Here is an 18,544-nt window from a genome sequence, read left to right as displayed (position 1 = left end):
CATTTAAAAACTATTTTAAGCTCATCTTTAAATTTGAAGAGTTCGCCCATGGGTTCCACACTGCTCGTGGATCACGTCAGGTAAGCAGGTCGGGTGTTGTGTCCCCATGGGATCATTTCTTAACTTGACAGCTGCATATGTGCTATAAAAGCTCCCATTTCATAGCTGTTCACTTTCCAAGGTCAGAAGCTGTTGCTTACTGCATTTGGAAGACCGATTGAGCTTTATGCAGCTTGCAAGTGTTTGGAGCAAACTCTGTATCCAGTGACACCTCATTGGAACAACCTCTCTCACCATTGACCGATCGCTTCTGTCATCTCAACTTCACCTGCCGTCTAGTCCATCAGCATCGGTGCCCTTGAAACTATCTCACCTTGGTCCTCAGAATCCCACCATGATCAGCACCAACAACAACACCAGCCTTCTCTGCAATCAACTGATGCTGCACAGGACACGGCATCAACACCCGACCACATTTAGGCCGGGAGGCCAGGTATGGCCTCACCATAGCCAGATTTACTTCACTTGACGCTGTACACCCTGGCTGCCACATGATGCGCCAGGTTGGCACCACCCCACATCAACACCATAAAGCATCCCTATAATGCCCAAACCATTCCTTTCACACTCATCGCCATTGCGGGGGTGGTACCGCTATGTCTCACCATTCACTGCATTTTATCTTTAGATTAGGCACGTTACAGCCTTCCGGACTCCAGGTTCAGTTCAGCAATTTCAGATCATAATCACTGCTCCCATTTTTTTCGGACAGTAGTTGTTGGTGATGATTCTGCTATTCCCATTTACACGTTCTCTAGACCCATCTTTTGTTTCTTTAATTGCCCCATTACCATCCTCTTTTGCCTTCCACCCTATTACAGACTTTCCCTTTTGTTCTTTCCTCCTCTTCCCCCTTTCCCTGCCTCTGTACTTGCTTAAAACCTGTTACTTTTTCCAGTTCTGATGAAAGGTCATCGACCTGGAACGTTAACTCTGTTTCTCTATCCATAGATGCTCTCTAGCCTGCTGAATATTTCCAGCATTTTCTGTTTTTATTTCAGATTTCCAGCATCCGCAGTACTTTGCTTTTGTTTAAGGGGCTAATCTTGCTTGACCAACCTCAAACATTTGGAAGTGTTGACAACCCAAATTGATGGGGAGGAGGGAAACCATAAGGGGTAGCATACTTAAGAGTTCCAAAAGGCCTTTAATAAATTATCACGAGGGACTTCTTTCTCCATATGAATCTATCTTTTGATTCCTTTCTGAAATTAACCTCTACTGCAGCTACTTAAATATCTTCATCACTAAATAAAACATTTTGCTTAATAGATCAGCTTATTTTCCTCTTGCAGATATATTGAGAAATACAAATCCAGATAAAATTAAAGATGTAGATTTTAAGACGTCAGCTCTTCTCATTGTTGTATTTATTTTAATATAAGATGTTTGATATCTAGATCTAGTTGGTAAAAATACCACTGGTGGACAGGACCTCTGTTTCCCAATGCAGCTGAACTCCAGAGACTAAGAATGAGCAAATTCTTTAAACCTCAATTGCTTCATTCCTTAAATGTATATTGTTTCTGGTGCAAGAACACCTATGTGAAGAAACTTTAATGTACCAGTGTACTCCTTGTGTAAGCACCATGTAATCAACATGTACAATTGGGTCACAAAATATATAAGTAAACACTTGAAAATGTTATTTTAAAAATGTAATTACATTTTTTCTATCTTTCTTCAACATGTAGTTGTCCATGGCAATGTTCAGATCCGCGACTGGACAAAAGAGAAGCAAAGAAGAAAACCGTCGTCAGATGCAAAAAGAAAATTACCTTCTGAAGCATGTAAGACACGTCTCTGCTGGTTCTTTGTAAATCATCCTAATGGCTGTCCTCGAACTGCAGAAATGTGCCCATTTGCACATGGAATAGAGGAGCTGCGACCTCGTACAAACATCAGAAAAATAGACTAGTATCTGTGAGTTGTGTTCCTGGACATTTAGAATGAAATGCAGTGTTCAAGAATAAAATATGGCATTTTTATATAAAATGCTTCCTATTCATTCCTCATAACTAATGGACCAAATTTTGCTGTAGCAGGGCATCTAATGGTGTCTGCCGTTAGTTAGACTTGCCCTTGCACGTTTAGGTTTTTAATTTTTTTGTGTGGTATGTTGCTGAAAGTGTGAGCTGATAACGGCGCAGTGAGAAACTGGACATCTGGGACCTGAGTGGACAGGGCAAGCAACTGTGTAACTCCTTAACCAATCAGATTGAAGGATTGTGAAATAAACAGTGCAAGGAGTAAAATGAAAGTGTAAATTAGAGTGGGTGAGTTCAATGTCAAATCAGGTACAAGAAGAGAAAAAGAGATTGGATTGAGAGAGAGAAAAGAGACACAAAGGAAAAGTTGAAAAAAATTAAAATTTTACATTTTTTATAATCTCCAACAATTAATACCTGAAGGAATGAGACTCCATACTTGTAATAGTTTTCAGTGCCAGTGAGGTTGATTGGCAGTGACTAATGTTTATCATGTCCTTATAAGGATATTAACCTTGAAGCGACAAGACTTAACTTTCTGTGGCGAGTTTAGTTCGTATCTATCGTGCGAATACAGTAACTTCACAACATTCAACATAATTCAATGGTGAGGCAGACAGCGAGTTGCCGTTTTTGCGAAGCTAACAGTGGAGCAGTGACAAAAGCTTTTGGATATCCCTGTTTAACCGCACATCTGCCCCTCCTGAAGTTGCTGTACCATTTGCGCATAAATAACGGGGAGCGCCATTGCCTCACCGTTGAAGTAAATAGAAATTGAAAATCAAAACCATTTTCTTTCCACATCTAATACATTTGATCCTGTTAATAGAGCAACTTAAGTTGAAAATTTCTGTCAAATGAATGTTTTCCTTGTTCATTGCTGTATTTGTTTATAATTAGGCACTTTATATACACAGTCATCTAATACACAGTAAATTAATAACCATGTAAAAAGTTTCAATTTTTAAAAATATTCCGCTACATAGGAAGCTTTTTGCTACAATTTTACCAATAATCAGCAAATGCAGCTTTGTGGCAAACAGCTTATTGGCTGAACTGGAATTGGCTGTATTAATTGACAGTGGATATTCCAAACATGAAAAACAATTAAAATCTATCCACTGAACCATCCTGGAGTTCTTGTGAAAGAATATTACTTGCTGTTCAGAAAAACAAATATATCCTCAGTTTGTAAGTACTAATCTCCATATTTAAATACTATTTGGCAGTTATAATAGGTGTATACTTGCTGCAAAAATGGTATTACGGAAAAAATAAATATTATGTACCAAGTTGGCAATGTACGGTCTTGGATTTGTTGCACCATATTTACATAAAATAAGCTTAACTTGTGGATAATGCTGCATTTTGGGGTGCAAAATCATCATCCTCCATGTTTGTGCACAGGTTTGAGCCAGTAATGGTGCAGAAATCATAGCTCATATATCCAGAAAAATTCCTCTGCTCCCCCATCACAGCACCTAGCTGTTAAACTATTCCAAGTTATTTTGTCTCCACTACTCTACCAAGAAATTCATTCTGCCTGCAAAGAACTTCCTGACATCAGCCCTTGATATTTGCCCTTTGCCAATTTGAACCTACGCCTCCTTGCCCTACTGTGATGGTATAACTTGAACCAGTGTCCCAGATTTACCTGTTCTATATCAGTTACTACCTTTGAGGTCTCTTTTAGTTGTTTCCTTTCAAGGTTAGAGGGCTCCATTTCTCCATGCTTGTAACTCAATACTTGATGCTGGACATCAGTCTTGTGGCTCTTCTCTACACTGTTTCCAGGGCTTGAATCTCTCCTTTGTGTCCCTGTGACCAAAACTAGGCCTGGTACATAAAGGTGCTGTCTATCTAGAGCATTGTAAAGTTTGAGCATGACAGCTTCCAACTTATAGCCCACTGATTTGGCTATATTGTTCAGCATTCTAAAACAAAAATAAAATATTGTAGATGTTGGACATCTGAAGTAAAAACAGAAAATGCTGGACGTGAGCGAGTGGTAACTCTATAGATCAGATTGCTTAGGGAGATGGTGGAAGCAAGAAGTGTTGATTCATGAAAATGCAAATTAGATAGATTTCTTTCAGAAAATAATGTTTTGGGATACATTGGGCTAGATTTTGATACTGAAGGCGTGTAGCAGGCGAAACTACAACTTTCAGGGTTGTAGTCCCGCCTCCAACAAGTTGTGGCCAACCCATGCGATTTTCACTTGATTGACCTTGTTGAGCCCGCCCAGCGGTCTCAGCAGGCCAATTAAGGGCCACCCGGCAACAGATTGATAATTCATCTGTCAAGAGCTTTTGACAGATGAAATCAGTGTTTGACAGCTCTTTGAAGCAGTCAAACACTGACACTCTACTCCAAGATAATTCCTTCCTCTCAGGCTGATTTAGAGACCTCTCCAGAACAGAAAGCTGAATGCTGCAACTTTTGACAGCTCGCGGCCATTCTGCTTTCTGTGCCGGTGAGATGAGGGACTCCCGAGACCTGAAGGAAAGAATAATGTTAAGGTAAGAAAAGGTAAGTAAAACTTCTTTAAACACTTGACACACACCAAACACACTTACCTCTGCACTCATGCACCCATCACTCACCTGAATATGGACATCTCGAACCCTTCAGCCCGACGGTCCGCCTCGCTAACTTGCCGTGGTTTGGAGCCGTTGGGAATCCCAAACTTCAGGAATAAAAATAGGGATTAGGCTGTAAGGGGTTTTAGATAGCAGAGCTTTCTCTCCCTAGAGGCCTCTCTCTCTTGCACAGTAAAACTGTGAGTGGTTCGACCAACTCGCCCCTTAGATTCTGGACTTTGGGGCAGGAACTACAATGTAGAGAAAACTCTTATAGACCAAGTTTGATGAAACGAAATGGAATTTTATTGCATAATGTAAAACAAATCAAATGCAAGCAAATAAGAGGGTACATGGGAAGGAAAAACACAAACAAATCATAACGACACAATACTAACTAAGGCAAATACAGGCATATTATACTCCACAAAGATCATCATGAAACGGGGAAACACACGGAACATCGAGGGACAACAACTCATGTTAATTATACCCTTAAATGTCCACCCCCTTAAACCTATCTAGATCTGATTATGAAGGGCCAGAAACATGCTCACCAATCCAACTAGGAAGTGTAAGGTTTTGAAACAGGTCTGCGTTTGATCCTTTCAGGCGTCCTGTCTCCACGTGGTTAGTGGAGCCCCAGTGAGCTGTGCCACACCTCTCTCCTGAGGTGGGGGTCGGGGACGGCTGGACACCGGCTGGTCTGGATGTCGGTGGGGTCGGGGATCGTCTGCTCGATCCCGGCCAGAGGAGCCTCGGGCTGGCCCCCATAGTTTCTTCTGTAGTTTTTTTATTGTCTCTTCTCCCAAGCCGGAGTGGGTCGATGGCCTCCCGTTTCGTCAATGGCCCGGGGTTGGTCGATGATCTCCCGATGTTTTACCCCGGGGTGGGACGCCGGCTCGAACCGTCGTCTTCTCCTTCTTCTAGCGATGACGTCACCGATACGATGGTAGCACCACGATGACTGCTTTTCTTTCTACCCCTGGGTTCCCAGATATACTTCTCATCAGAAGCCCTTATCTCGCGCCAAAATCAGGTTAATCTTTTGTTTTAATTTTGGCGGGCTGGGAGCACAACGGGGTAGTTATATTTTAAACTGTTCTTGGATGGCCGGTAACGGGCCATCTCTGGTCTGGAATGACCTTCATTGTTTTTGATGTTCTGGCGATGTCCTTAACGGGTCCTTGATGCTCTTATGAATATGAAACTGTTCCCTTTTGTCTGGGTAAACATTTAGATGGCCTTTATCTACAGGCCGATCTTGACTGGATCTGCATCCAATCTATATGTATATGTGGGTGTCTGGTTTCGTTCTCTCAGAAACGGCTTCCAGAACTTACTGTGGGCTGAATCCACAAAGCTGTCTGAGGACTGCAGGAACCATTTTAAAGTGTCCCAATAAGTTAGTCACGGTGTCTGGCAGCCATTTTGAATGCCCCTTTTTCCTAGGCTTCTTTTAAAACAGTCTTTAAAATCATGGCCTCTTCTGCCATTCGACCCTTTATAATATAAAGTTCAATTTTGCGAATCCTACACTCCCCCCTGATAGTGTAACTTGCTTGAAGTATCATAATTCTGGGTGAGCAAAATTTTCTGACTTTCCATAATCAAACCATCCCCAGTATTTACCTATCTATGACCCCACGACACATGCATTTCCCATTTCAGAAAAACCTAGTGTACATTAAGCATCTATAGATGGCAATACTTCAGATGTGCAATTTAACATACTCACTTCCAGGCGTGGAGGGGGGCCTAATACCCTTACATCACCTGGTGCATACACATTGGCCTAGAAATTCAGTGGCCTGCGCCACCAGTTTGCGCCCAAAGAAGGCACTCAGAGGCTTTTGCGCCACTGGCCACACCTACCGCGATATTTAGCGGGGCACTAATGGAGGCGTTAGCCTGTAGCGCTGCGCCGCCACCGATGATGTCATCGGTGTGCGCAGCGCCCCGCTATCGCCCCGATGGCCATATTTGGTCGCGCCCGCCTCCTCAGCGCCGGCCGCAAATAGCGACCGGTACACAGGGGCCTACCTGTGACGGTAGTGGCGCTAGTTAAGGTGGAGGTGCGGCCGGCCGCTTTTTCGGCGCCCGCCTGCCCGCACCTCCGTCCCCGGCATCCTACACCCCCCCCCCCCCCCGCGGCATTGTCGGCTGTTTCCCGAGAGCCCGGCACTTCTCCTTGGTGCCGGGCTCATTTGCCGGCACTCGCGAGCGGGGCTCGCGCTGTTGCAGGCACCTCCCCCTTAACAGTGGGAGGAAGGCCTGCAGTACCGCAGCGTGCCGTGCTGCGGCCCTTAGCGTGCCGATAGTCAGTTTCAGCGCCCCAAGCGGGGCGCGGGAAGCCTCGTTTAGCGGCCCGCTTCCATTTGGGGCGCAGAAACTGAATATCCGGATGGCGCAAGTGGCTCCGCACGCAGCGGTAATTCCGGTGCCCAGGCGAGCTTGGCGCCCCAAACTGAATTTTTAGCCCTGTGGTAAACCACTGTTTGTATTCCACTGTGTACATGCCTGGACATGCCTCGGCTGACTCTGCCCACAAGTCCTAGTGTAAAGGTGACTGCTCCCCAGCCCTTTGTATTTCTGGACCGGTCGACCACTCGAGGCAGACCTTCATTCTTTTGTTAATAAAAGCCTTTAGTTACTCTCTTAACTTTCAGTCTTTTATGAGTAATTGATAGCGCATCAAGCCCATTATCTTTTAATAATAACAACACATCTAATAAACTTCAAGAATAAAAATGAAGTACACGCACAAAAAATCAAATGCACATGAATACATATCAAAATAATAGAGGAGGGAGGGAAAACTTTAACTTTATACAGAGCAGCCAAAATCTAAATGGGTGTCTCTTCTACCCGCACATAATGCTCCCTCCATTCCCCTCTGTTCTCATACTTTTGCGAATGTTTGACCTTTTTACAGTGTACAAACAGTCAATAAACTACAATGATAACCTGGTACACTACAAGAATGTGGGAGGCTATCCTAATCCAAGAAGGGACTTCTATATTAGTGAACAGGTCCCACCACGGTGGGGTCACTATATCCAAAATGTCTGCCCCATCTCTAAAGTCTTCTGCTCCAGTGTATAGAAATGTTTCTGTGAAACAACAATGGCTTTTAATATCTTGGTGAGGTGTTCAGGGAGAGGGGGAATGATATATCCAAAATGTGCAACGAATCGCTGCAGATCGGTGAAATTCTCTAACAGTGATGTGAACAGTGGAATGTTCAGGAATGGGGACAATTCGCTCTTGGGCCACTTGAACTTCTGCCCTGGGCTTGAAACAGAAGCTGCTGTCACTAACCGGACACCAACCGTGCTGTCCATGTTGGTAGTGGGGCGCTGCAGTCGTGACACAGTATGTCCCACCTCCCATATATGCCACCTGCGGGGGCACATGACCTTGTGCCATTGCCTCCATGGTGCAATTTATAGGCTCCGCGCCAGCAGTTCTGAACCCGCACTGTGGTTTTGAATGGGCATTCAAGTGCTGGGGACACAGGATGATGTGTGCTCCCCGGCTCCGGCACCCCGAGAGGTCAGTACCCGTCATTGCATGCTCCCATCGAATGACGTAAGGTGGGACCCCTGTGTAGCGAATGTGTGCACCCCCCTGAATGACTCCAATGTTCTCCACCCTGTATACCGGGGCGGGTTTAGCTGTCTTTCCCATCACCGGCATTCTTATCACTATACCCATAATGGTGTAGTTAGACTGTCCACTGGGACTGGGTAGGCTTCTGAAGCTAGTCTGAGCTGGCACGGACTCCATGCATTCTCAAAAGGGTGGAGGGCTTCGAGGTGTTTGCTGCTGATCCAGGAGGGGACTAAACCTTGTTTCAAATCCTCCAGGTTACTGCGGCCCTCGCCCAGTAACCACGCCCCATATAACACACAAGCTTCGTTCTGCGCAGCCTGATCGGACGCATTCTGATCCTCTCTGATGAGAGCATTTACCGTTTTGGTGTGTTTCTCCAGCTCAGCTATTATCTCTTTTAAGTGTGGTGTCATGGCCTGGTCCTCATGTAACTCAGAACCCACTACCTTGTTCTCGTCAGTCAGTATCTTTCTTAACTGTGTTTTCAAACCATTGATTTGGGTTTGCAGCTCCACATCATCCAGTGTGTTGATGACGGAAGTTCCTGTATTAAAAGCTGTGAAAATATCATTTACTGCACCCCTTCTTTGCTTCCCTATCCTGTCCAAGACCTCGTGGTGTGTACAATTCGGCTCTGTCGACATCGGCAAAGTCGAATTCATAAAACTGAACATGTTTGTTAACAGGACCTGGTACAATTGTTCCGTTTCCTTGGGGCACCACTCGGGCAAGCGCACCTCGGTGAGGTTTAAAATCACCGAAGCCACCACGTAGTGTACCCCTTGGTACAGCACCTGACTTGTGGGTACTAATACCAATCCGTTCCCGGGTCCCTTGGTAGTGGTGGGGCACCCTTCCTTGCAGGCTTTGGCTACCGGAATCGTGGGCAGGGGTCTGCGGGGGCGAGTGATGAGCTCAGTGGCGTTTACTGGGATCTGAGAGTATGGGACTCCGCACGCCTGTGTGCTGACGCCCCACCTCATTCCTCTCCCAGCATCTTGCCACTGCCTTTGGAAAAAGATGGAGACGCCTGTGGAGCAAGTGCGTTCTGAACCCCACATACAGATGTAGATCCCCTCATCTGGTTCCCACCATTTGTCCCAGCAGACACTCAACCCCCCATGAGTCCCCGTAATAGTCCGATGGGTGTTGTTACCCAATCTCTCCCACTCGACCGTGGAGTTCTTCATGGTGCTGCTCAACTTGCGCAGCCACCACCAGCGATTCAAAGGTACATGTCCATTGCAAACCAGGCAAATCTTCCCGACGGTGACGCTTATTCTGGGTGAAATGATCCGCACCCTGGGGCACATCAGAGATGTGTCTCTGTATGCAAACCCCGTCTGGCTGGAGTATTCAGTAGAGTTCGACCCCAGCCAGCCTGGCCATCTTCCTTCACGGAAGTAGGCAGCAGTCTCTTCAGCGTCCCGCGGGCCGGTTCCGTCGATCGCAATGGGGCCTCTGTTGCCAGAGCACCCATAGATCGTGGAGTCCTTGGTGCAGCCCCGATAGGCCCAGCTCCACCCGATTACCACGACCGCGACGAGAATTCCTCTCGTCATCTTTTTGGTTCCTGTAACAAAATTAAACGATATAGCCAGGCTCCCGAGAGATTCTGGCTTAGGTGAAGGCATGATTGGGTCTTTCGACCTCGATCCAAAACAACACACATACTGGGCAGATTTTAAAACTACTTAACACTACTCACTTTAATATTACACAACTTAAACTTATGTACAGCGCCGCCCGTCCCCGGGCGGCTTGCCTAATCCCTATTTGGGCCGCAGCTTGCCGCTCCCTGTGGTGGGGCTGCAGTGACCTGTGGCTTGGGTTCCTCGCAGCCTTTTGCTGTCAACTGGGGACTGCGTTCTGCCAGGGGTTTCCCAAGTCTGCGTTTACTGAAGGTGGGGGAATCGGGCCAGGGCTTCCTTGGCTGGGGCGCCCGAGGCGACCTGCGAGGGGGTGCCTTTGGTGAGGCTCCCATAGCGACTGGACCTTTGGGTGGAACCTTGGCTCTCACAGCCCGTGGCTCCTCCACGACTGCCGGCTTTGGCTCACTTCCCTCAAGCTCCGCCCCTTTGGGATTTGGGCCTGTGGCAGACAACTCCTCCTCACCTGTCCCTACAGGTGGAGGATCTCCGCCCCCAATTTCTACCTCCCCCAAACTTGAGTCGAGGGCGGGATCTCTGTCCTCCGACTCCACCTCCTCCAGAATTGTATCAGGGGTGTGGCCCAGCTGTTCGGGCTCCTCGGCTCCGATAGCGTTCGGATCAGGGGGAGGGCCTTGATGTTCGGGCTCCTCCGAGTCCCAGGCCATTGGGGAAACCTCCCAGGTGGGCGGGACAGTTTCTCCCTCCAAGCAGGCTACAGTTCCAGCCTGTGGGGTCTGTGACTTTTTGCACGCCTCAGGCTGAAGATTTTCACCCTCAGACCTTGCTTCAGTTGCTGGCTCTTTTGCACCCGGCTTAAACAGTTTGCACTGATTGATGCGAAACCATTTACAAGCCCTTAGCTGACCCTCTAAACTGCCAGCCCTCGCTGTTAACCTAGCGTTCTCCTCCCTTAAAGCCTGCTCAACTAACTTAGCTTCCGCAACCTGGCACCGCAGGTATTCCTCCATTTTACAGGAGGTCTCTTCCTGTGCATGTCTTTCTAGAGGTCACAGGTTGACAGGCTGCGCTGGCTCTCGTCATTTGGGCACAGGAGTCGGGGTTTCAGGAACGACAAGACCAGTGGTGACAGCTATCTTCCCCTGCGAAATCATAAGAGACCGCATTGTCTCTAAAATTGATTCAATCGCAGCGGGGTTCATAGCTGCACCAACTCCTTGTGCTGGGGCAGAAGCTACGGTTTGGGCTGGTGCTGGGGCGGCGGCTTGGGCTGCGGGAAATTTTCCCTTATTATCTTTCCACGGATTTCTACAGTCCTTGCGCCAATGTCCATCCTTCCCACACCCGTAGCAATTGAGCTTGGCTTGGGCAGGGCGATTCCCCTCCTGACACCACTCCTTCTTGCTTGGGGCTGCGGGTTTTGCCTCATGCACCTTTCCCTTCTGGGGAGGTGTTTCCTGACCTCTACAATTCTTATATGCAACGTTGAGCTGGCGGAGCACCATCTCCTCTGTGACACCGGGACCATGGGGATCAAACCAAGATCTGGCTAGTGCCCGTATCTATGGCAAGCTGTTGGTAACCAAGCAACGGAGCCAATGAACCTGCTGTTCGGTGCTCATTGCGACCCCTTCAGGCACACCCGGACAACTGCGTCGATACACTGGCCACAGCCTTTCTGCGAAAACCCGTGGGGGTTCTCCAGATAGCTGCACGGTCCCTTCCATACGGTCGAACGGACTGCCGTCGTCCACTCCCATTACTTCTAAAACTTCCTCCCTGAGATCCTCATACCCTTTCCGTCCCCTCTTGCTCTCATCCGAGAGGCACTGAAGGATTGTGCAATCCAGGGAGAAGAGCAACATTTTCGCCTGTTCCTGATCATCACAATCATTAATGGCGGCTGTCTCCTCTATCTCCCTGAAATGAACTGAGGGATCTCCCTTTACTGTGAGCCTTGGGAGGTGGGTCACCATGGATCTTATTTGTTGGGCAGCGTAGGGCACCACAAGCTGGTTCTGGTGGGGTCCGGCATCGCCATTTGCGGCGTTGGGACCGAACCTCTGGTGCCGAGCAGGACACATCGGTGCCGGTCCCGGCTTTGCTACCAGTGGCTGTTCTTCCTCACATTCCACCTTGGCTACTTCCTCTTTTACCACCCCCTGTTTTTCCGGCCAAGCCTCACTGTAGCTCGGCGGTGCTGAGGGCTCGGTGGCTGGTGCCACAACTACTTTGGCTGGAATCGGCTGTTTCGATTTCTTTAAAAAGTCTATGTGACTGGCTTTTGGGCTGACGAGACACACCATGCCTCTTGCCTTAACCAGGGCCGTTCTCAGGTCCTCTGGTCTTTTGGCAGGGGCCATGGTCTGTGCTCTCGAACCCGTGCTCGAGGGCTAGCTTGAAGGCTGCCTTAACCTCCACTACTCTCTCCTCCTGCGCTCTTAGCTGTTGTGCGAAGTGGGCGTTTTTCTCCCGTATCCTCGTTTCATTGATCTTTGCCTCAGTAACCTGGCACTCCAGGTACTCTACCCTAGCCTGATGTTGACTAGCTACCACTTGGCATTCCTGATTCAGCGCGTGAAGCGCTGTGATGAGTTTTTCCCCACCCGTGGCCTTTTCCTCTATCTCTGCTGCCTGTGCTGCAACGACTCGGTCCAAGATCTGGACTTGCTTCTTGTAACACATCAGCCACACTGCCTTCTCCACTGACTTCTTATGCTCTTTGCTCTCTGACCACCTGATGGCTGCGTCCACCGGACGCCCATCCAGTAAGAGATCGGAAATCCACTGCTTAGTGAGATTTACCTTGCCAAAGACATAATCCGCTATCCTCTCATCCATACCATTTCGTCCATTCAAACTTGGATCTAGTACATTGCAATCCTGCTGCCAGAGTCCTGCCGCGGTCACCATTTTCTGTAAGGGGTTTTAGATCGCAGAGGTTTCTCTCTCTAGAGGCCTCTCTCTCTTGCACAGTAAAACCATGAGTGGTTCGACCCACTCGCCCCTTAGATTCTGTACTCTGGACTTTGGGGCAAGAACTACAATGTAGAGAAAACTCTTATAGACCAAGTTTGATGAAACTAAATGGAATTTTATTGCATAATGTAAAACAAATCAAATGCAAGCAAATAAGAGGGTACATGGGAGGGAAAAACACAAACAAATCATAACGACACAATACTAACTAAGGCAAATACAGGCATATTATACTCCACAAAGATCATCATGAAACGGGGAAACACACGGAACATCGAGGGACAACAACTCATGTTAATTATACCCTTAAATGTCCACCCCCTTAAACCTATCTAGATCTGATTATGAAGGGCCAGAAACATGCTCACCAATCCAACTAGGAAGTGTAAGGTTTTGAAACAGGTCTGCGTTTGATCCTTTCAGGCGTCCTGTCTCCACGTGGTTAGTGGAGCCCCAGCGAGCTGTGCCACACCTCTCTCCTGAGGTGGGGGTCGGGAACGGCTGGACACCGGCTGGTCTGGATGTCGGCGGGGTCGGGGATCGTCTGCTCGACCCCGGTCAGAGGAGCCTCGGGCTGGCCCCCATAGTTTCTTCTGTAGTTTTTTTATTGTCTCTTCTCCCAAGCCGGAGTGGGTTGATGGCCTCCCGTTTCGTCAACGGCCCGGGGTTGGTTGATGATCTCCCGATGTTTTACCCCGGGGCGGGACGCCGGCTCGAACCGTCGTCTTCTCCTTCTTCTAGCGATGACGCCACCGATACGATGGTAGCACCACGATGACTGCTTTTCTTTCTACCCCTGGGTTCCCAGATATACTTCTCATCAGAAGCCCTTATCTCGCGCCAAAATCAGGTTAGTCTTTTGTTTTAATTTTGGCGGGCTGGGAGCACAACAGGGTAGTTATTATATTTTAAACTGTTCTTGGATGGCCGGTAACGGGCCATCTCTGGTCTGGAATGACCTTCATTGTTTTTGATGTCCTGGTGATGTCCTTAACGGGTCCTTGATGCTCTTCTCATGAATATGAAACTGTTCCCTTTTGTCTGGGTAAACATTTAGATGGCCTTTATCTACAGGCCGATCTTGACTGGATCTGCATCCAATCTATATGTATATGTGGGTGTCTGGTTTCGTTCTCTCAGAAACGGCTTCCAGAACTTACTGTGGGCTGAATCCACAAAGCTGTCTGAGGACTGCAGGAACCATTTTAAAGTGTCCCAATAAGTTGGTCACGGGGTCTGGCGGTCATTTTGAATGCCCCTTTTTCCTAGGCTTCTTTTAAAACAGTCTTTAAAATCATGGCCTCTTCTGCCATTCGACCCTTTATAATATAAAGTTCAATTTTGCGAATCCTACAAGGCTAAAAACTGCCTGTTAACTACCTGTCCTCCAATCCTGCCTCCACGGCCCAATGAAAATCCTGCCCAATATGTGAGTAATTTGAGACATGACATATTTTAAGTGTAGTATGCTTGGGAGGAACAGGTGACTTTGGACCTCTGGTTCTGAAAGCTTTCCACCACTGGGAGATTTCCTCATCTTATGTATGGGTCTGTTGTAGGCTAATTGATAGAGATTGATCGCCATGATTAGTCAGCAACTCTTTTTTTGTTGCATCGTGCGACTACCAGGATAGTAGAAGGCGAACTAAATGGACCGTGGTCTTTTTTCTTGTGTAGCAATTCCTATGTTCCTATGGGAACATGTAGTTCTGACTAAGGGTTATTTCTAGCGCACAGGAAAGCACTTGATTTTGATTTCTTTTTACATAGTTTTTTTAATCAAAATTATTTGCTGTTTAGATTTAATGTTTGCTTTTTTTTTTTAATTTGAGCAATAATTGTTTTTGTCCCCTCAAGTTTTGATGCCATTTTGCTTTGGCCAGATATTATGCATTCTAGCCACAAAGAACTACCTTGGTTTGGTTCTGTGTCCTTTGAAAGTGTATGTCCTTGCCTTTAGATCTAAAAGAGCTTTCTGTAAAGCATCTGAGAAACAAACAGCAAAACCCATCTGATAATTGCTTTTAATTACTGGATTTGTGCCTTCCTAAAATCTTACTCTGGGCTTCAAAAGCAATAGAGCATCATCTTTGACCTTGTTTTATGTTTGAAATATGAAGCATATTTATATTACAAAAGATGAATAAGCACATTAACAGTCATATAACAGTTGCATATTTGCAGTAGACAACAGTTGACCTAACTCAAGTGGACAATATAGTGAAAAGATTGCAATTTTAAGAACTAAGCTAATCTTTATAAACAACTTTTAAATTCACAGTGGAGGTGATTTTCAACTGCTGGCCACCTGATTCTCACCCCATTGACTCCCAAGGCCCACCTGATGTGATTTTCATGCCGACCGGTAAATGGGCAAGCAGTCTGCCCACCTGAAACACGCAGGAGTAGCAAAAATATACAATTCAGGGTCCTACACAGATTACAGGCCCCCCGATTGCAATTTTCAGGTACAAAACATAGTATATACCACAAATGCTCCATCCATTTGTACCAGGCATTGGGTGACCTAACCAGCAGTCCTTGAAGGGACCATTGGAGGCTGCTCATAAAACAGCCAATTAAATTTTAAAAATTTTTTTTTTTTTTTTTTAAGTATTTTGTTCAGGCCAGAAGGCGCAGGAATGCTCCCAGTTGATGTCAGCCTGTCCAAGCCCCCCTCCCAATCCGACCTACTGGCCAGCACAGCATGAAAGTAGGACAATATTCCGCCTTTTCACACCGACGAGCTGCAGCAGGGTGCCCGATTGGTGCTTACAGCTCTCTGGCGGCAGTCAAATGAGGCCCTAACCAAAAATGTCAGCTTTAAGTGGGTAGCGCAGCCATTCCTCCAACATTGTTCCTGTTTCAGGCGGAAGTCGTTCAGCCTCAAGTGTTTCTCCTTTATTTAAGAAATATCAAACTGACTTATACTGAATGGATGCTTCTCAGATTTCAAAGTGTCTCCTTTCATGGGATTTTCCCACTGCCCTCAATTTAACCAAGACAACTTATTTATATCCTGGAAAAGAGTTACCAAGACTAACTGGATTTTGATAGTTCATTTTTGAATGGTCACAATCAAGTAAAAACTGAACCAATGACAGAGCACTGTTTAAGTTGAATTATTTCACTCTCCAGCCTGAAATGTTATATTGGGATCGGCTTTAAATGTATTGCAATTGTGTTTAAAGAAACAGCCACAAAATCAAAACCTATTTGTCACAGATACACAATATTTACGCGATCTTTTGGAGCTGCATTGGTGTTGTGAATTTTAGTTTGTACCCCCTGCTGATGGTGATCAGCTCTCAGTTGGATCTTCAGAAGTCAGCGGCAGTAAAACCACTTACGCTTATGTTTTCCACAATCACACTGGTTCAAGATTCAATTCACCCGAATCAGGCCCCGGCCACAAAACTGGACATGCCCCCAGGTCAAGATTGCGCTGGTATGGGAAGGCTCTTCAAATTGCACTCGTTCTTGGGCGCACAGGCACTAGTAGGCATATTTTAAAAGCTTTTTCACATCAAAAAATATTTAATTTACTAAAACTGTACACCAGTGAAACTATTAAAGGGTTCAATATAGTCTTTTTCTGAAGTAATTTTCAGTGATTTTAAATCTGGTGACTCAGGAGAAGGACTTATTAAAAAAAATGCTTATTTTTGGTGATAAACCCATTTTCAGCTGTATTAATAAACTGCACCAGGTTGCCACTCTTAAATACATCAAGGAATACTTTTTAATGGAAAAAAAAGAAACAATTAAGTTCTATTACACTACCCGATTGCACTGTTTCATAGACGATTTTATGTTTGTGATTATACAAGTTAATTTTAGCGGAAACTTGAAGTCTAACCTAACCAGCACGCTCTGTCGAAATCTCGACTCCGAGTAAGACTCTAAAACACAAGCAGTACCGTCAGATTGTTAGTTTAATTTTTACTTGCACGAGGAGAGAGCTGCCTGGACAAAGGCTAGGCCAACACCTCTAAAGGACATTAGCGAATGCAGCATATTTATACACTCAAACAAGCAAGCGTTCCATAAATCACATGTAATGGTATTGTATCATTTTAAACAAATTAAGAGTTTGCACAAGGACAATCAAAAGGTCAGCAGGACAGAAATATCTCCAGACAAGGTTAGTTAATCATATATTCTGTCAGGAGGTTCTGTCTGAATCTTGTTACCAAAATGATTTACTTACTCATGTCTGATCATCTTGTTACCAAGATGATTAGCTTACTCAATAGTTTTGCTTCTTTGTCTAGCGACAATCATTAATAGTTTATCTATTCTATAGCCTTATGCCTCCCTTGTGCTAGTGAGTCAATTATAGCTGTTATCACATCCTCAATGTGGGTGGGTATTATGAAAGATCTCTTGGTCCTAGACACGTTGTGACACATTTGCTTTTTTTGCTTTAGCTACAACCTAAGCAAGTTTGTTCTTTTACTTGGCCATTTTATTCTACCCAGCATGCTAAGTATAATGTCAATTTCCACAGCTCAAAATGGAAACTCTACCCCTGGACATCCAGCACTTCCCTGTTTATTAAGATTGCAATTTGATTGTGTGAGTTGTGGTTTGCTTGAAAGTGATTAATGGCTCTGATTATGACACATTGTAAATCAAACAAATAGATAACAATGAACATATAAACAGTTGTTTGTATAATTAACTTTGGCTATGCTGTGCCCTTGAGACAAACGTGGTAGAATTTCCAAAGGGGTTCTCCCGTCCTTGAGGCTAAAGTACAGCGAGAGATCGGGAGAAACCCTGCAGAAAATCCAGGTGGCTGTTTCTTGAAGGAAGTAGAGAGTTAAGTTTTTAAGAGTGCTACTTTGTTAGCTCTTTATTCAAGGAATTCTTCACATGACAGCTACAAAATCTATTGAGATTCATTGATTAAATGTCTTCAAACAAGCCGTTTTTGTGAACAATGTTATTTTGACTAAAGCAAAAATAATTGCACAAAGTAAATGGCCCAGATTTTGTGGTACCGATGGTGGCGTAAGAAAAGCGTACGGCGTCGTAAGCTATCAGAAAATCCCCGCAGGTTCTGGGTTTCCGCATGCGCAAAAACCCAGAACTTGCAATCTGTCATGGTTCGCCTTGACAGATCTACCGCACAACCCAAATATCACTTTCGCTGGCGCAGAGTTGGGCTATTTCACCAGTGTAAGGCTTAATATAAATCTTAAATTAAAAATATAAAAATCATGCGCAAACATTTAAAATTAGTTTATGTAAATTTTGGCCTGGATTAAAATGTTTAAAATAATGTTTCAAAAAATTACATTTTTATTGTATATGCTTTATTGAAGGGACTTTTAATTACATTTGCAAATGGGAACATTTTTTTTTATTCCAGTTGTATAAATTATTTAATTATTTGGGGATTCCTCATATGCTTATGGGGATTCCGTTCGTAAATCGAATCCCAATAAGCATATTAGGAATCCTCCTTTCTGATTGGAGGACCTGGCCCACGTGATCCCAGGGACGCTTCCGAACCGCCTGGGTTCCGTGGGCCTTTACGCAGGCCCAAGACCCAAAGTCTCCAAAGCCCAGGAACCTGAAGGTAGGTGCGGATTTTTTTATTGGGTCGGAGGCGTACTCCGGGGGTAAGCCTCCGACCACAAATTCCGGGCCAATATGTTGCTGTTTATTTTACTCCTCTGTTTTTCAATTTTAAAAGAATGAA

The 18,544-nt window shown here is 45.6% G+C and overlaps 1 protein-coding gene across 3 annotated transcripts in view; it reads left to right on the top strand.

The window, feature by feature from the left end:
* Positions 1–3,341, top strand: part of trmt44 (tRNA methyltransferase 44 homolog) — a 58,595-nt gene extending 55,254 nt beyond the window's left edge. For all 3 annotated transcript variants that reach the window (XM_085962206.1, XM_085962205.1, XM_085962204.1), the window contains one exon: positions 1,755–3,341. In XM_085962206.1, coding sequence (XP_085818332.1) covers positions 1,755–1,978 — 224 coding nt within the window. In that variant the 3' untranslated portion in view covers positions 1,979–3,341. The remainder of the gene's footprint in view (positions 1–1,754) is intronic.
* Positions 3,342–18,544: the final 15,203 nt, after the last annotated feature.

This window comes from Somniosus microcephalus, chromosome 2, assembly GCF_052327205.1.
Source record: "Somniosus microcephalus isolate GS21.2 chromosome 2, FLI_Smic_1.0, whole genome shotgun sequence".
Lineage (NCBI taxonomy): Eukaryota > Metazoa > Chordata > Chondrichthyes > Squaliformes > Somniosidae > Somniosus > Somniosus microcephalus.
Note: the sequence above shows the minus strand (reverse complement) of the source record. Positions and strands in the feature narration are given on the sequence as shown.